General features: G+C 42.6%; 1 protein-coding gene across 10 annotated transcripts; it reads right to left on the reverse strand.

Moving 5' to 3' along the window:
- Positions 1 to 509: 509 nt before the first annotated feature.
- On the reverse strand, positions 510 to 18,315 carry LOC133170270 (protein-tyrosine kinase 2-beta-like). Of its 10 annotated transcripts, none has more exons than XM_061303073.1 (33): positions 18,160 to 18,315; positions 17,324 to 17,445; positions 16,194 to 16,372; positions 16,023 to 16,110; positions 15,851 to 15,930; positions 15,688 to 15,750; positions 15,118 to 15,172; positions 14,900 to 15,040; positions 14,392 to 14,463; positions 14,207 to 14,308; positions 12,694 to 12,814; positions 12,574 to 12,604; positions 12,294 to 12,319; positions 12,151 to 12,198; positions 11,976 to 12,070; positions 11,808 to 11,889; positions 11,627 to 11,727; positions 9,220 to 9,335; positions 9,047 to 9,147; positions 8,879 to 8,968; positions 4,872 to 5,076; positions 3,933 to 4,023; positions 3,804 to 3,848; positions 3,516 to 3,635; positions 3,414 to 3,446; positions 2,765 to 2,809; positions 2,125 to 2,244; positions 2,007 to 2,039; positions 1,518 to 1,542; positions 1,399 to 1,439; positions 1,164 to 1,298; positions 1,005 to 1,085; positions 510 to 875 (listed from the first exon to the last, which is right to left on the reverse strand). In XM_061303073.1, exons 1-33 carry the CDS (start codon positions 18,281 to 18,283, stop codon positions 642 to 644), a joined length of 3,045 nt encoding a protein of 1,014 aa, XP_061159057.1. In that variant the 5' UTR covers positions 18,284 to 18,315; the 3' UTR covers positions 510 to 641. The 10 variants fall into 10 exon arrangements, 9 of the variants coding, with proteins under 9 accessions (XP_061159057.1, XP_061159073.1, XP_061159039.1 ...); XM_061303089.1 differs by adding an exon at positions 17,712 to 17,862 and having other exon boundaries at positions 3,414 to 3,635; positions 18,160 to 18,297; XM_061303055.1 differs by adding an exon at positions 17,712 to 17,862 and having other exon boundaries at positions 3,414 to 3,635; positions 17,324 to 17,639; positions 18,160 to 18,297.
- Positions 18,316 to 19,105: the final 790 nt, after the last annotated feature.

Here is a 19,105-nt window from a genome sequence, read left to right on the forward strand (position 1 = left end):
CTCTGACGACAGATTCAGCCTTTGAAAATTGCAGTCCCATTATTTATATGGCCATAGGTGTACGTTCTTCAGCCGCCGTGTGAACCTCCTTTCACAAACTAGGAGTTTGTTGTCGTACCAAGCCTAGCTCCAGGCCATAAGACTCTTATAGAGTATAATTAGTGACTCTCACAGATGCAACTGTTTAAATGCACATGTAGTATTTTGCTTTTGAAGTACAGTTTCACTAGGGAGACAAACAAGCAATATAATTCCATTGCCTACTGCGAAATGTTTCTGATGTGTGCATGACTAAGAGTGACGCCCATTTTGTGGACGAAGGACGAGGAGGGGCGGAAGTGTTTAGCAAACATATCTCTGTGCCAGCTTTACGGTGGTGACTGAGCATGCTGTACAAACGTTTAACACAAAGACTTGCTTTTGTCCGGCAACAGCACGTTTTTGAGGCTAACTGAGTGCCGTTCCGTTTCAGGTCACAATCAGCGAGCACAATGATTTGGGAACCTAACTTTTGTGGCAATATCCAATTTTAATCAAACATTAAAATTCAGTTCAAACAAATCTTCATTTCTACATCACATACTTCTCTTGTTTAATGTACTTTGGGCCTTATATTCGAGACTGCAATAGTGGACCACCCCTTAATCCCCTGATCTGTTTTCATCCTGTCTCTGCTTGACCAGGTTGGCCCTGGCACGGGCCTGGTCCACTGCATCCAGTAGGTTCTTGGAGTTCAGTGCCAGCGTGTGTGCGGCAGCCAGCATCTGTCGTTGGCACTCCTGTTTCAGCGTTGTCATTGAGTTCTGCTGGGCCAATCTCATTTTATTGATCAACTCCCCCAAATCCTTGTTCAGCAGCTTCTTTGTGCCTGTGATCTGGGAAAGGTCAACAAGATGAGCACAAAAATGAGGACAAGACACGTCTAAAAGTGGGCCTTTTACATTGAAAAATTTATTTGTCAGCAGTTTGACTGTGAACAAAAGGGAAACCAAGAGACACACAACCTCGTTTGCAACTGAGCCGTCCAGGGAAGGCATGACATCATCAACGTGTTGGATGAGGCTTCGCAGAGTGACACCAACCGCCTGGATGGTGCGGAACGAGCAGGAGGTAAATACCGAGTTACGTCAATGTAAAGCGACTCAAAGGCGGTGCACACTTACTCTGACAGCGTTGGGGTACTCTGTGGCAGGCAGCATGTTGACCTCATTCTTCAGCTGCACCACCTGTCTGACTAGAGCCATGACACTTGAGTAAACCTGATCATCTGATCGGTCCAATTCAGCTGTGGGACAACACTAAAACACAGATCTTCTGTTGCAATTGACTATATAATCCAATCAGAATAAAAATACGATTCAATCATTGGGCCAACTGAGAGAGGAGATTCTGGTTTACCAATGTGACGTCAGGAGACGCCGGGGTTGTTGGTTGAGAACCTTGAACACAGCACACGTTATTTATTTTACATACTACCTACCTCCCGATTACCATTTATGAACAGCAAGAACACTTACCATCAGATGGATTTTTCACTGGAACCTGAAAATAAAAAAATATCTGATCAGGCGGTTGACTTGTGTGTTTTGCAAAGCAGCTTGAACTGTTTACTCATTGAAATAATACAGAGGGTGCGCTTGAATTCCAACAGGTTTAACTGTTGAGCCTCACAGTTAGGAGGTTGCGAGTTCGATTCCACCTCCGACCCTCCCTGTGTGGAGTTTGCATGTTCTCCCCGTGCCCATGTGGGTTTTCTCCGGGCACTCCGGTTTCCTCCCACATCCCAAAAACATGCATGGTAGGCCGATGGAGCACTCCAAATTGCCCCTAGGTGTGAGTGCAAATGGTTGTTTGTCTCTGTGTGCCCTGCGATTGGCTGGCAACCGGTTCAGGGTGTCACCCGCCTACTGCCCAATGACCGCTGGGATAGGCTCCAGCACACCCGCGACCCCCGTGGGGACAAAGCGGTACAGAAGATGGATGGATAGTCAAAACAAATGTTACACCTTTGCATTTGAGGCTTGTCGCACAGCAGGATCCTGCAAGAAAAACATAACATCCATTTGAATATGTGTGTGTGAACATGTGTGCGTGTGTGTGCGTGTGTGTGTGTGAGTGCATCACCAGTTGTTGCTCCTCCTGCTCTAGCCATTGTCTATCCGCGACCATCTCTCTTTTTTGCCTTTGTAGAGTGTCACCAATTTGTTCTTGCTCTTTGTCCATAAATGGCACATCCCAGGTTCCCTGCACCACACACACACACACACACGCACGCACCGATGGATAGGAATGAAGAGGTAACTGAGCACATGTACAGTTTGTCATTCCTCAAAACCACACAGTTTTCTCCCCTATCTGGATGTTGTTAGTTCGAAAACAACATACTCTAAGTTGAACACTTTGTTCTGTTTGGATGCTCTGCTGGTGTTAGAAAAAAAGTGAGTAATGTCATATCTGTTTAACGTGTGGTTCTGCGACGCACCCTGTTTTGCTGCAAAGCCACAAAGCTTTGATTCTTCTGAGTTCTCATGTGACTATTATGCTGCCTCTGGCCAGAGACGGCGACAAGCAGCTGGATTTGGGACTTTTCAGTAAAGGCCCATTGCCTCTGCCAGACTGCCACATCATCACGCACGCACGCACGCAAGCACACACACACACAGACACACACACACAATGCAACACGATGCACAATACTGTTTGCGCATAACAGTGTGTGTGAGAGAGCAACGCACTGCAATTTATGGACACGTGTGAAGCAAACCTGAACATGTGAGATATGGCACGAGTCGGGGGATACTCTGGACGGCTGATGAGAGATCACATGAGATATCTGATCAGGCGGTTGACTTGTGTGTTTTGCAAAGCAGCTTGAACTGTTTACTCATTAAAATAATACAGAGGGTGCGCTTGAATTTCAACAGGTTTAACTGTTGAGCACGATACTATTTAGAAAAACGCTTTTGGAGGAGCCGTCCGCCTCACAGTTAGGAGGTTGCGGGTTCGAGTCCACCTTCGACACTCCCTGTGTGGAGTTCGCATGTTCTCCCCGTGCCATGTGGATTTTCTCCGGGCACTCCCGTTTCCTCCCACATTCCACAAACATGCATGGTCGGCCGATTGAGCACTCCAAATTGCCCCTAGGTGTGAGTGCAAGTGCGGCTGGTTGTTTGTCTCTCTGTGCCCTGCGATTGGCTAGCAACCTGTTCAGGGTGTCCCCCGCCTACTGCCCAATGACCGCTGGGATAGGCTCCAGCACGCCCGCAACCCCCGTGGGGACAAAGCGGTACAGAAAATTGATGGATGGATGGATGGATGGATGGATGGATGGATGGATGGATGGATGGATGGATGGATGGATGGATGGATGGATGGATGGATGGATGGATGGATAGTCAAAACAAATATTACACCTTTGCATTTGAGGCTTGTCGCACAGCAGGATCCTGCAAGACAAACATAACATCCATTTGAATGTGTGTGTGAACATGTGTGTGTCCGTGTGAGTGCATCACCAGTTGTTGCTCCTCCTGCTCTAGCCACTGTCTATCCGCGACCATCTCTCTTTTTTGCCTTTGCAGAGTGTCATCAATTTGTTCTTGCTCTTTGTCCATAAATGGCACATCCCAGGTTCCCTGCACACACACACACACACACGCACACACACAAACGCACGCACACACACACGCACACACACACACACATACACACGCACAATGCAACACGATGCACAATACTGTTTGCGCATACGGTGTGTGTGAGTGAGCAACGCACTGCAATTTATGGACACGCGTGGAGCAAACCTGAACATGTGAGATATGGCACCAGTCGGGGGGTACTCTGGATGGCTGATGAGAGATCACATGAGATGATTTATTAGTTGTTTAAAGCACTGATCGATGTGAATGTGCCTTCTCGTGTCGATACAACACCTTTGGGGGAGGCTCAGAGTGGTCATAGTCCAGTGGCGAGCTAGAAGTGATGCAGTGAAGTGTTCCTGCCTCTTCAATTTTGAGAATGTCCCTTTCATCCAAGCACAATGAGTTTTCATAATAAATATTTTGTACCATTCACCTTAGGTCATTTCAACAGTGGCAGAACTAGAGGGGTGGCGTTGGGGCACTGGTCCCCCCTAAATTATGCTTGGTGCCAGACCAGATAATTGATATTTACTATGTAGTTCACGATTTTCCTGAATTTTTTTTCCCACACTTCCACCCAACTCCGGAAGGGAGCATATATTGAATCTTGATCAGGGGGGTTTTAAAGAATTTTTCGAATATGTGGAAATGTCATTGGCCTCCTCCATTTGCCCTCCCCAAGGAGAAATCCTAGCTCCGCCAGTAGTTTGAAGGAAAAACAGTTTTCAACAATTTCAAACATGCGAGGTTGCTGTTTAGTGCTCATTTTCTTTTCTGACCCACTGACATCCTGGATGAGCTTCAAGAGACAGCGTATAGAATCTCATGGTCAACCAATAGAATGTAAAAAAACCTTCGACATGCGTGCATTTTGAATCACACGCTCTATGAAATAAAATAAAAGCACAGCAAGTAGGACTGTACATGGATATCAAAGCTTTACTTAGCATTCATTTTGAATTTGGCCCTCTGAAGCAACCCTTGTGCTGGCTGACTTGACTTTGCAATGACAAATTTGAACAGGAGCTCAATATTTCAGCGCTTATGCGTGCCACTTATGTGTACTCTGAGCCCTGATTATATCCACATTTTTACAACATAAATTTAGTTCTGCTTGAATAAGCTTGTTTTTCGGTCTCATGCAGTGAGTCAGCTCTCATGCGAGGCCAAAAGGCAATTTCAGCTTTTGTTACAATGTTCAGCAGTGAGTTGTAGTAAGAAACTTAGTACCTCAGGGAGCACATGAGCTGGCTGAAGCTGGGACGGATGCACGGCTCATAGGTCCAGCAGCTGGTCAGTAGAGAGTAGACAATGGGCGGACACGACAACGGCTTAGGAAGTCGGGTGCCGGACTCCAGCTGGATGATCACCTGTCCATTTTCCAACCAGAAGAATGGTTGTTGGCCCATGGAGAAGATCTCCCACACACACACACCTGAACAGGACACACACACACGCACACACACACACATCCACTATGTGCTAAGGCCCATGTTTCAACAATGCTTCACCTGATCGTGGTATTAAAACTTTTGTTTACGTTGTTTTGAATTATTCAGATTGCATTTCCCTTTTCCAAGCAGTAACACAGAATATAGAATCTTAACTCTTTTCCTGTCCCTGGTCTTAAGAGCTTCCATCAGTAAACACTCAAACATGGACGATTAGTTAATTTATCAAGACGGTCACTCATTTAATTTCATTTATTATATTTTTTGCACTATGATGATTATCGGGCAGAAGGCGGGGGACACCCTGAACTGGTTGCACGTCATGCTTAAGGAAATTGTCCAGATGGTCCATGCATAGTGATTGCATGTTTCACGGCTCCTGGTCCTTCAAAGAGGTATTGTTTGTTTTCAGTACCATCTGTTTTTGCTAAACAAAAATCTGTAATGCATACTGTACATCATTTTGGGTGTTTGAAGAATTGGTCGTGTTTCCACCCAATGATAATTGTTTCAAAGCGTCGGTACAGATTTTCATTTAATTGGGAGATTAGAACCACATCTGTCTCTGGAGAAAAATGTTCATAAGGACATGGCTGCAACTTCTTTCCTGCCTCAGGTTGAAGATTATCATCCGGCTAGAACACGTTAGCTAGCTCCATTCCATCTTTGGCTGAAGGGCTTTCAGCAAGGGATTTGTGCTCAATCTGCATTTGGCTGAGATATAATACGTGACAGTTTCAGTGAGAGGCATGAGGGTGGACACATTCCACTCAGACATTGGGATGTTCAGCACCGCTGTTGCCAAAATCACATGTCCACATTTCCTGCTGGACTGATGACACTGATCATATCTCAAAGAAACAAAAGGGATTGTAAACAGTTTTTCCCTGGCTCGTTGAGCTGGTACAACTGTTGCCAAACATGTCTCCCAAGTACCTTCTTTTCAAAAGAACAACAAATATGCATAAGCTCCCCAGGCGTGTTTTTACGGCAGTCTAAACGGAACCAATTCAGTTGCTCCTGGATCCTGTGGCAAACACTCCAGTGACTGCTCGGGAAAGCCGAAGGCCCCAATGGCATTAAATGGGCACATTGAAGCTTGAGAGTCCTTTTACACCTCGGAGCAAATAAGCAGTAATGTCGCTTACTGTACATTCCTTTTGTTTTTTATGGTTTGGCATGAAAAACTTTACAGACATTAGAATTTTGTGTGGAAGGATATTTTATGTCAAACAAGAAATTGAAAAGTTTGGCCTTAGAAAGACAGTTCTAAATTTAAATACCGTATTTTTCGGACTATAAGTCGGGATTTTTCATAGTTTGGGTGGGGGGGTGACTTATACTCAGGACTCCTGAGTGACCTATATGTGTAATTATTCACAAATTTTTACTTGATCATTAACACATTACGTACTTACTAGTATAGTTGATCACGCCACATGTTATTTTCACTTTAAAACGCATGAGGGCGCACTATGGCTGTGGAATAATTAGAGCCTCACTGACAATGAGTTCCATTCACTGACTTCCGGAGTCAGGAGATTTAATCATTTGGAGTGACACAGATGGTTCGATAAACTTGTTATTTATGTTATAGTTGTTTGATATATAGTTTATTTAGAGTAGCAACTTGTATGACATACAAGTTGCGACTCTAAATAAACTCAAACTCGTTTTTGTCACGGGCCGCATCGTAATCATAGTTTCCTTCGGAGGGCCATTATGACTGTCAACGTCATGCATGATATACAGTATAGTCTACACAACAAACAAGTTTTGGTGTGTCAGATGTTCTGGAGACAGAAGGTCAGGAAGGCACCAAGCCCAGACGGCGTGTCCCCCTCCTGCCTGAAAGTCTGTGCTGAACAGCTGGCACCCACCTTTACACGGATCTTTAACCATTCCCTGGAGCTGTGCAAGGTGTTCTCGTGCTTCAAAAGCTACACCATCGTGCCGGTGGCCAAGAAGCCCGCCATCACAGGATTGAATGATTACAGACTCGTCGGCCTGACATCTAAGGTCATGAAATCCTTTGAGAGGCTAGTGTTGGGCCACCTGCAGTTTGCCTACCGGGCAAACAGGTCGGTGGATGATGCGGTCAACATGGGACTGCACTACACTGAGACAGTACGCCAAGATCCTGTTTGTGGACTTCAGCTCGGCGTTCAACACCATCGCTCCCAATATCCTCCACCAGAAGCTCACCCAGCTCGCGGTGCCTGCTTCCACTTGTCAGTGGATCACCAGCTTCCTGACCATCAGGAGACAGCAGATGAGGCTGGGGACCATCACATCCGACCGACACATGGACCACCAGCACTGGCAACCCCCAGGGGTGTGTACTCTCCCCATTGCTCTTCTCTTTCTACACCAACGATTGCTCCTCAGGCGACTCTCCTGTGAAGCTCCACAAGTATGCGACGAGACTGCATATAGACAGGAGGTGGAGCAGCTAGTCCACTGGTGCAGTGAAAACCACCTGGAGCTGAACCCGCTCAAGACTGTGGAGATGACAGTGGACTTCAGGAGAGACCCTTCGCTACTTTCACCCCTCACCATCCTCAGTAATGCTATTCCCACCACAGACACCTTCAAGTTCCTGGGCTCCACAATCTCCCGGGACCTGAAAGGGACCGGCCACATAGACTCCATCCGGAAGAAGGCCCAGCAGTGGTTGTACTTTCTGAGACAGCTCAGGAAGTTCAACCTGCGACAGGAGTTGCTGGAGACCTTCTACACTGCCATCATCCAGTCTATCCTCTGCACCTCCATCACTGTCTGGTTTGTATCGGCTACCAAACAAGACAACCACAGACTGCAACGGACAATCAGGTCTGCGGAAAAGATCATCGGGACCAACCTCCCATCTATCCAAGACTTGTACCTGTCCAGGACCAGGAAACGTGCAAGTAACATCTGCAGACCCTTCTCACCCAGGACACAGTCTGTTCAACTAATGGCGTTACGGAGCGCTGCACGCCAAAACCAGCAGACACAGACACAGCTTCTTCCCCCAGGCTGTCGCTCTGATGAACTTACACCACTCATAGAGACTCAGTGTCATCACTGTGTAATAACATTCTGCTCTCGTCACTTAAATGTTGTTAGTTACCTGAATGTTGTACAGAGGGTGAGCTCAACCGGAGCCAAATTCCCTGTTTGGCATGCACAATAAAGTTTATTCTGATTCTGATATGGCTCTGTAAACCGATTCGGGACAGATCATATCTGGAAATATTTTGGCTGATCTGTACAGCTCGTAACTCAGAGCTCTCTCCATGGGAAAGCATGTCAGTGGAATTTAGATGATTGATGGACCAGAATTCCTTCGGAACCGTCATTCAAGTCATTCTAGTACATGACCTTGAAGAACTTCTTCCATGCCCGAGCATGAAAATTCGGTTTGGATGCTAACATGCAATGTGCATAGAGTTGCTGGTGACATACTATTTCAGAATAGAACAACTATCATTCATTCATTTGTTCGTTCATTCATTCATTCATTCATTCATTCATTCATTCATTCATTCATTCATCCATCCATCCATCCATCCATCCATCCATCCATCCATCCATTCATTCATTCATTCATTCATTCATTCATCCTCTTAATCGCTTATCCTTATTAGGGTCGTGATAATGCAACACTGATCATTTTGGTCATAGTAATGGTAAACCAAATGGTCGACGTATACTATTTCATCTACAACACAGAATTAGATATCCAAATAATGTATTTGAAACATTTGTGTTTATCAACAAAAGTTGCATGAGCGGGTCTCTAACCAAACATCCAGACATCACTGGCAATGGTGAACCGACGAAAGTTGATGGATTCTGGCGCCATCCACTTGATTGGCATTCGCGAAACAGATGCTGTGAGATAAAGGAGAGAAATTTCAAACGATGGAAGAATGGCAGACTAAATCTTTACGCTTGTGAATATGTGTGTACCTTTGTAATACTCTTGGTCATCAATGTAACGAGACAGACCAAAGTCACCGAGCTTGACACAGTCAGAAGATGCCACAAGGATGTTTCTCACTGCTATATCTCTACATAAGCATGGTGGAAGGCACAATCAATTTAACGGGCCACATAGAGGGGAAAAGGTCTTCTGCACGTACCTGTGCACCATGTTGAGGCCCTCAAGATAACACAAGGCTTTGCAGATTTGCAGACAGTATAGGATTAATGTTTCAGTTGTCAAGATATATTTCTGCTCCTTCAGGTATTTCCCCAGCTGACATCATAAACACATACAAACATGAAATGAAACTAAGATTTGTTCTTAGTTCATTGGGTAGAGTTCTGCGGATAGGTGGCCCACCTCATAGAGAAAAGAGCATCCTCCAGTCCTCAGGTGGGACAAATACAATTTCAAATTCAACCCATGCACGCCAGTGTATAAGAGTGAGTAGCCTCAAAGGTGAATCTTTGATACTTTTTCAGGACATTGTTTCTGGATTAGGCAAATTTCTTTCCACAGAAAATTTGATTAGAGATCATTACGCTAAGTTTTACGTAACAGAATCGGAAAACTATTGCTTTAAACCAGATTCATTCCTATGGCTGTCTTTGAGAGTCATGTGCAGTGTGTCCACTTTATTCTGAAAATTGTCCATCTACCCTCTTCTTTCCCTTTCATCTTAACGCTATTTAGCGTTTCCCACAGAAAATCATTTTATTCCATTCCTCCCCATCCTCCGAATCTTCTGCTCTAACTCTACCCATTTGCAAGACCCCATTCATGAAGCTCCTCTTTGGTCTTCCTCTTTGGTTCAATCTAACGACTCCATTTCCAGAATTGTTCTACTATTATAGCCACTGCCACGCCTCTGCAGATGTTCAAAACTTCTCATTCTGGCTTCTCTAACTTTCTGTCCAAAAACTGCAGTGTATACTTATCCTCATTAGTCAATCTGTCCATCACTGAAGCACAAGAAGAACACAAGAAGAGCCTTAGAGCCTTTCCTTGATGTAGTCTCACACTCAAGATGGAGATGATACTCTCGTACTAAATACACACAACAGAACAGTTGCTGTGCATATTTGCCCTGTCTTACATTTTTTTCCACACCTTCTCAGGCATTTCCCCTCAGGAATTTCTATTGTTGATTCTCTTCACGACTTTTCTCACTTCATCATGTTTCAGTTTCCACCGCCTTATTCTTATTTGTCTTTCATTTTAAAGTTAAATTTAAGTTAAAGTTAAAGTCCCAATGATCGTCACACACACATCTGGGTGTGGTGAAATTTGTCCTCTGCATCTAACCCATCCCTGTGTGATTTTGATCCATCCCCTGGGGGAGAGGGGAGCAGTGAGCAGTAGCGGTGCCGCGCTCGGGAATCCTTTGTGATGTAACCCCCCAATTCCAACTCTTAATGCTGAGTGCCAAGCAAGGAGGCAAGGGGTCCCATTTTTATAGTGTTTGGTATGACCCGGCCAGGGTTTGAACCCACAACCTTCCAGTCTCAGGGCGGACACTCTACCACATTCATCTAATCCAAAAATTCATCCTTCCAGCTACACGACACGCTCTGATCACTTATGACTACATTTCCATCACTGCTTTTAATCACCCTAACCTGTTGAAAATCCTTCCAAGCTCGACACCAGCCAATCTTTGAAACTCCCTTTCGGCTACTTTTAGACCAACTCATCACCCACCCTCTTTGTGGCTTTAGCCGCCTCCTCCTTTATCGCCCGTCTCCTCTCGTTATGTTCCTCTTGAGCTCTCTCAAGAGCTCTTTGTCTTCTTTTGTCCGCCCGGTGAGCTTTCTGCCTGTCGCCCAAATCACTGTTCTGCTATCAATCCAATCATCTGCCACCGCCACAAGATAACCCAAACTTTTTTTTAACTCTACCCTTTAAGTCCTGACAACAATAGGCATTTCTTAACTTCTGCCGCTTGATTCTTTGCTCTTTCAACACTTCCGTGAATATAGTCAACATGTGGGAACCTGCCTCTGCTCGTTTTCGTCTCACGTCACTGTTCGCCACAGCCATTTCCTTCCTGTTTGCAAACTCCACCGCCATCCGACCTTCAGACACCAAACCTGCCCATCACCGCTCCCTTTATCTTTTGTTCATCAACATGTCTATTGAGAGCTCCCTTATTCTGTCTCATGCCCAGAAGTATTTAACAACAAATTGGTAAAGTGGTTTCCCATCTTGGACTTTTTTGGTTCTTTAATCTGAGCATTTACATTATGAAGAACCTTTTAATAATGCTTATCCATTTGTTAAACCATCCAATGAGAATGATGTATTTCTGTATTATTATTAAATCAACTATTTTACATACATGTTTCAATGTTTTTTTCAACCCTATCTAAAAAGTACTTGGCACATCTGTTTTGCTTTAAAAATCAAATCTAGCCTTTGAATTCACAAGTTTGTCCTCATGGTATGATGGGGAAATATACTGTAACATGCCCATTACATGCCATGACCATAATCAATAAATCTTCCAGCACTAACATGCAATTTGTGAGGATACCCAACATCAAGGTCTAAACATCCATGCTCACCTCTCCATATTGACAGAGTTCCATGACAATCCAGACCGGATCAATATTAATTACTCCAATCAGGCGCACAATGTGGGGGTGGTCCAAATTTTTCATCAGCCCTGCAATTTAATAAACAATTCAGGCATTCATGTATGTGATTTATTTGTTTGTATGTATCTCGGAATGTGAACAAGCGAACCAGCTTCACTGAGAAACTTTTCCTTCACATCTGCTGAGCAGTCCTTACAGGTTTTGATAGCTACTTGGATCGTCTCGCCTGTCTTTAAACACAGAACACAGTAAACGCAATGAATTGAATGCAAAACGCAGGCTATGCAGTGTCGTCATTCAGCGCGGCTCAACTTACCTTGCTTTTATACACACCATCATGAACCTCTCCAAAGAAACCCTCACCCAGGATCTGACCTACATTTACATCAGCTCGGGAGATCCTATGCTTCTCTGAATGTACAAATATGTTTTTTTTTAATGATCGGGCCACATTCTTATTTTCTGGTATTATTTGGGGGAACCTGACTCACCACATGGGTCTGTTGTATTCTCAGGAATCTCAACATAAATGTCTGAACCTGTAGACAGAAGACAGAAATGTCAAAGTGTGCTTGTGTATGTTTACTGCGTATGCATACTAATTTATTGCAAGTGTTCAAGTTTAGTATCAAACCTCTATTGGGTCCATTCGAATCAATGCTAAAGGAGATTGAAAAGAATTTATTAGGATGAGATATCAAAAAAGACCACTGAAAATTCAGCTAGTAAGTGTTTTTTCTTATGCATTTGCTTATAATTCAAATGAGCCCCCCCCCCCCTAAAGGGTGTAATTAATGTAATTAAACTGATGTTATATACTGTAGCAATTTAAAATATCAGCCAGAAAAGTAAAAACAGTCTTTCTCAATACAATGCACCTTTATTTTACAACAGCTGAAAAAGGTTTAACTCACTGTTTTGGAATGTCAGGCAGTTTCGATCTCACTGCAAGAATAAATGGTAAATGAGTTTATCAAATGTGCCACATGCTTTTGAATGACTTCTTCATTTTGGCCACTATTTCAAATGTGCACCTTTTCTAGGCCTGCTAATGAGCGAACCCTGAGGGGGAGAGCACTCGATCTGACAGAAGCCATCAATTAGGTTGGCCATGTTTTCTGCTACAGCCATTGACTCCGTACTCACTGACAGAGGCTGTGGGGTGGAACAGGGTTTTCAGTGCTTAAAACTTGGAGGCCAAAGCACTTTCGCTGTGTGCCTGTCAAGTCCTGCAACACTCACAGTGTGTTAAAAAGTGAAAAGCAAGATGAAAAGCGTTTTAAAAAGGTGCAGACACAAAAGAAGACTCAAAAATAAACTCAAACTCCAGAACTGAAATACATTTTACAAGTACAAACCCTGAAATGTACATAAGTTCAAAAGTAAGATGTAAAAAAATAATTATATTCTCAAATGCTTAAAAAAGGCGGGGTTTTGGGTTGGAACGGATTAATTGTTGTTCCATTATTTGTAATGGGAAAATATGATTCGGAATTCGAACGATTTGCTTCTCAAACAGCCTTCTGGAACGGATTGTGTTCGAAAACCAAGGCACCACTGTATTGTGAACAGAAAAGCAAAAATCTGGAAATTATCTTACAAACAAACAAACAAACAAACAAACAAACAAACAAACAAACAAGTAAATAAATAAATAAATAAATAAATAAATAAATAAATAAATAAATAAATAAATAAATAAATAAATAAATAAATAAATAAATAAATAAATAAATAAATAAATAATGAGGGGAAACGCAATACTTTCAGTTTTCAGATTAAAAACATTCCCTGGTTCAAAGTTCTCCAAGTCATTGCTGTCTAACCAATGCCATCGATCCATCTGCCCAGCTCATGAACGGCTTTTCGTCACTTATGTCTTGACGTGCTGGAGTTGTTATATGCTCCTTTGGGCGTCGGCGGGGTAATAACCTCTTTCATGCCTGACCTCAAATGTTGTTGACTTTACTTTTATATCGTTTTTAAAATGTCATCCACAGAGGTTGAAGAAAGTAATCGCCTATTTTAACAAAGGACTCGGGAGCACAGACATAGTTTCTGTTTTCAAAAGTAAGGAGGAAAAGCTAAAATGTCAGAAAAATAAATACACTACCGTTCAAAGGTTTGGGTTAGACAATTTAGTATTCTCAATGAAAACTAACATAATTGGGTTTTCTAATCATCCATTAACCTTCCAACGCAATTAGCAAACACAATGGACCATTAGAACACTGGAGAGATGGTTGCTGGAAATGTAGATATTGCATGAAAAAACAGACGTTTGCAGCCAGAATTGTCATCCACCACATTAACAATGTATAGAGTGTATTCCTGATTAATTTAATGTGGTCCTTTTTGAGAAAATAGCGATTTAATTTAGGTAATAAAGACATTTCTAAGTGACCGCAAACAGTAGTGTAATACAAGAAAATTTTACTTAAGTAAAAGTACAAAGCATTTGGATTTCATTATTTCCCACCACGCCACTGTTGTTTTAGGTAAATATCACGCTATTACTTAGCATCCAGACTTTCATAGGAAAGTTACCTGCTTGGTGCCCTCTATGTGCACAGTGAGCAGAGCTCGGCCATGGCTCTCTGCAGAGAATGAAATACTGCTCACCTGAGAGAATGTGGCCAGACGGACGGGCTGGAGGAAACAAAACATTTTTTTTTTTATCAAGATGGATGAACAAAACAGGAATTTGTTTTATTGAAAGAGATTGAGCTCACTGTTGAATTGTCAGTTTGCTGACTGATACCTTCAGATCCAATGACCAGGTCTATTGTTACATGCCAACCATGCTGTAGGGAAACACACAGTCACATACAACAATCTAACTTGCACATGATATGATAAGCGGGATCATGAGCGACAGACCAGAACTTGCAAAAATGGGGTCAGTGGTTTAAGTTGTTTCATAACATCAGCTAAAAGAATCAATAGAAGGTTTTAATGTGACGCTCAACAGCCACATCATACATCAAAATCCGATTAAACAATCCTTCACAAAAAAATATAATATTGCCATGTGGCTTGAACAAGTCAAAGGGGTCACAGAAAGGATGTGAAGCAATGTGCACAAACACAATTGCATTAACAATAATAATGATATGTAAGGCTGATTTGTGCATGTTTCTGAATTTTTGATAGAAGTTCTATGATAAAGGTGTACCTAATCATACAATGTGCCCCATGGAAGGTTGCATACTTTCTCACTTCCATTCCGCATTGACTTACCACCAGTTGACAGGCAAATCTCTCCTGTGTATAGCTGTAACACTGAGCCAGCGTGCTGAAGAACTTGACCATGCACTGTTCTTGGTCCAGAGTGCCGTAGCCTTGAAATGTCTGCCGGATCATGCGACGCAGCTGCTTTGGCTGACAAGTGTCAAAAATCACAAATTAGCATTGGGTGGCGGGTTTGGGTTAGGGATGTATGAGAGATGCATCTCTACCTTCATACTGTTGATAAGCTCTTTTGGAAAGAACAAGTCAAGTCCCACATCTTTCCTAATGGAGAAAAGTCAGATCATGATAAATGACCCCGAAACTTGTTGGTCACAAATGACCTGCAAATACCAAATACATTGAAGGTAGGATGTTGTGGCAAATGTGAAGACAGAAAACAATGATTTGCAAAGATATATTTAATTGAATATGCTATATGACAAGATATTTGTCATATATGTACATATATATGCAACTATGCCTATTTCCAAATTATCCTGACGGTCCACTTTAAAAATCAAATGTGGCCCTTGAGCACAAACATTTGCCCACCGTGCTCTAAATGATGTATTTTATTCTTAAACATATGAGTCCAAGATTCAGACTGGACAGACAATATTAAACTTATTGTTACAGGCAGTTGACAGAGCATGGCAGCAAAAATGGCTGAGGTTAGAAGAGAAATGGTCTCAATTCCAGAATATCAGACCCTCTCTGAAATTGATGCATAATAAGTATGTTTGTTAATAGTCCAGATTGTCAGAGATTATACACAAATCACAGGGGACTTGACTTACTCTAGCAGCTCAAAGTTTGATTTTTTCTCTAGTCCATTTGGATTCATGTCTTTGCAGAATCTCCTGCCAACACAATAAGAGAATAAGAGTGCAGACAGGGATTATTTAATCATGTAAAACAAAACTGATAGAGGTGGGTGTAGTACTTGGAACTATGCACTACCTAATCTCCAGGCAACCAAGCTGAAGAGCCATCCCATCACTGACTTTAGAGGCAAACTTCTGCATATAGTCACTGCGTACCTTTAAACACACTCACGCTTAGGTACCTTAAAAGCGTTGTATTCTTTTTTCTTATCAGTTCAAGGTTTTAAAACAATATATATATAACTGACCTGCTGGTAAAAGTAGAGGATGGTGGTTCTGTCCTCCTGGAATTTTGCCAAGAAATCTGATGGAATGTATCTGATCCTTAAGTCATATCTGAAAATGTAACATTCACAGAAACGTTGCCTTGTTTCATTTCAAACAATTGTGCTCCACCACAATCAACAAGGCATATAAACCTCCACTCGGCCTCCAGGTGCTGTTGTTCATAACGCTGTGTGAGTTCAGTCATGGTCAGGTCCGGGTGCAACCAGTGTATCTCAGATGACTTGAGGTGCTTGAGAAGGAGACCGTAACACTGGGTGTGTATTATGCCAGGACCCAAGCGGCCACTAGACAGGACAATGTTGATGACATCCTATAACAGAAGATGACGTTTTCTCAACTCGTCACTTGATTCTTTTTTTTTTGAATAAAGGGTTAAAAACAAACTAAAAAAAACAAGTGCAAACAAGCATCGATGCCTCTTTTCAAATTGCTGTTTAATATTTTTAGTAATATAGCTAAAAAACTTTTCTTTCTTTCAATTTCATGTGAGATAAACTTAGTGGGAACAATGTTTATTGTTTTTGTTGTTTTACCATTTGGCGTTAAAGTACCGTATTTTCCGCATTATAAGGCACACCTAAAAACCTCCAATTTTCTCAAACGCCGCTCAGTGCGCCTTATAATCAGGTGCGCCTTATATATGGACTAACGTTGAGCCACTACAGCAGGTGTGTCCAAAGTCCGGCCCGCGGGCCAAATGTATATATCTTATATATGGACAAAGTTTTAAAATGGGCCATGCATTGAAGGTGCGCCTTATAATCCGGTACACCTTATATATGGACAAAGTTTTAAAATGGGCCATTCATTGAATGTGCGCTTTATAATCCGGTGCGCCTTATAGTGCGGAAAATACGGTATATTGAATATTGTGGTTCACTGTCATTGTGCTTTAACATCTGTGGAAAGCTTAAAGATTTCAATAAGCTAAGTTGCATCTTTTTGGACTGCGGGAGGAATCCTGGAACCAGTGAGATAGAAATGCTAACCACTAGTTTATCATCCTAGCAGGTACTTGCTTTCATTATCTTAAGCGGTATTATTATCAATTGTAGGTTTGGTTTTTGCCAAGTATTGTAAATAAACATCAATATTAGCAATACGCTGCAGAAAAGTGGCCAGTGTTGGTACCACAGAGCAAGAAGGTTCTGCATGTGACTCTTCTCTTAGCTTGCTACTTTTTGACGTGTGCCCACCACCCCACAACACAAAACAAAATTACAGTAGTATTAGTTAGTTAGCATAAATAGTTGTAAAATACCCTGACTGTCATTCCTTCGTCGCACCGAACCAGTTTGAAGTTCTTGCCGAGGTTGAAACTGTTGCTGAGGAAACACACTTTGATAATCTTCACCGGAAAGATGCTGCTCCCGCAGGCAATTGCTGTGGGAGACATGTCCAGGGTCTTAGATTGGCCCGTGGGAGACATGCTCCTCCAAGACAGGGTGCTGGTGTCTCCCGACATTTCATGTGCGTACAAATGAACTCAAGCAGACAGCGTGTAGCTACACTACATCGACAGTTCTGGCCACAAATAGCACAGTTTTGTTAAACATCCATGAATGAAGACACCAGTGCTGCAAAGAGATAGGAAATCATAAGAAGTTGATGTATTTGAGCAAGTAGATTACTTTCGCTCTTGTACTCACCCATCTTGTGCAAGTCTCACACAATCTTTCTAAGCTCAAACCAAACTGATTTAAATAGGCCGCTCCGTTCCACAAAGTCCGTTATGGGAGAATTATTTTCTGTCTAATTTGTCAGTGTTAACTGTTACCCAAGTCTTTTTGAAGCCTCTTCCTGAAAAACATTCATGCCAATAAGCGAAAGAGGAAGCAACATTTACAGAGAAACAAGGAAGTTGAAGAGCCATTGACCGAACAACTGACAGAGTTGATGAATCGGGCTTGTATTGCCCATAATTTACTTCTTGTGCTGCTAGATTTCATAAAAAGATGCATCAAACTCATGGTTTTAAGATGACTGATAAACTTTAATACAGCTAATATCAGTAATAGTGCCCAAGTAGGCCCTCTTGGAATTGTAGTATCTATCTTTTGACAAAATAACTGCGTTTTGCAGGGCTACGGCTTTTACCATTTTGCCGAGGCTGGTGGGTCTCACTCAGTCCCTGGGGTTGGTTGCCATCTTCCTGGCGGGGTCTCCCCAAGATGACTGTCCTGGCCTGCAAGGAAGGCCCTTTTGTAGGAAGAGACTGCATGTTCTCATTGTGTAGCTAGTACGGTTCAACAGCACCATCTATTGGTAAAAGTACAGCATTAAAACAGCAGCGCCTATTGAGAAGTGAAGAAACACCAAGGAGAAGAAAATACATCACCCAAATGAGTATCAGATTTTGGCTGGCCAGTAAATTGAGCACCTTCCAGAGGCCGTCAGTCATCTTGAAGAATACCGTATTTTCCGGACTATAAGGCGCACCTAAAAACCTCAAATTTTCTCAAAAGCCGACAGTGCGCCTTATAGTCCGGTGCGCCTTATATATGGACCAAATTCCGGCCCGTGGGCCAAATGCGGCCCACGTCTAAATTTAAACTGGCCCGAAGCATTGTTATAAGATCAATCACAAGTTGCCCGCTGAAGACTACGACTCGTGAATCAAACAGACTATGGATCATTATTTTATGATTATAAAGTATTTTTTTGCATCTGAAGTTGAAATAAAAAAGATAAAATGGAGAATGATTCGATTTGTATATATTAAAAATCTGACATGATGCAACCTGACCTGTTTACTGCAGTCACAAACACCAATACCACCCTTCTTATTCATACAACAATAACAACAATAAAACCAACTTAGTACATCTGATAAAGAATTTAAATTAGGGTCGCTCGTCTTCCCCCCTCATCACGTAAGTGAGGAAACGATAAAAGTAGTGGTATTTCACCTGCGGACGCGACCGCGGAGTGTTGAGGTCCGGTTTTGATGGTGCGTCCTCCCACTTATTTTACACCCCTCATGTCTCTTCACAGTGCCAGACAAAAGTCAAGCTCAGCAGAGTCTTCTTTCCCCGCTAATTCT

Source organism: Syngnathus typhle, linkage group LG2 (assembly GCF_033458585.1).
Source record: "Syngnathus typhle isolate RoL2023-S1 ecotype Sweden linkage group LG2, RoL_Styp_1.0, whole genome shotgun sequence".
NCBI lineage: Eukaryota > Metazoa > Chordata > Actinopteri > Syngnathiformes > Syngnathidae > Syngnathus > Syngnathus typhle.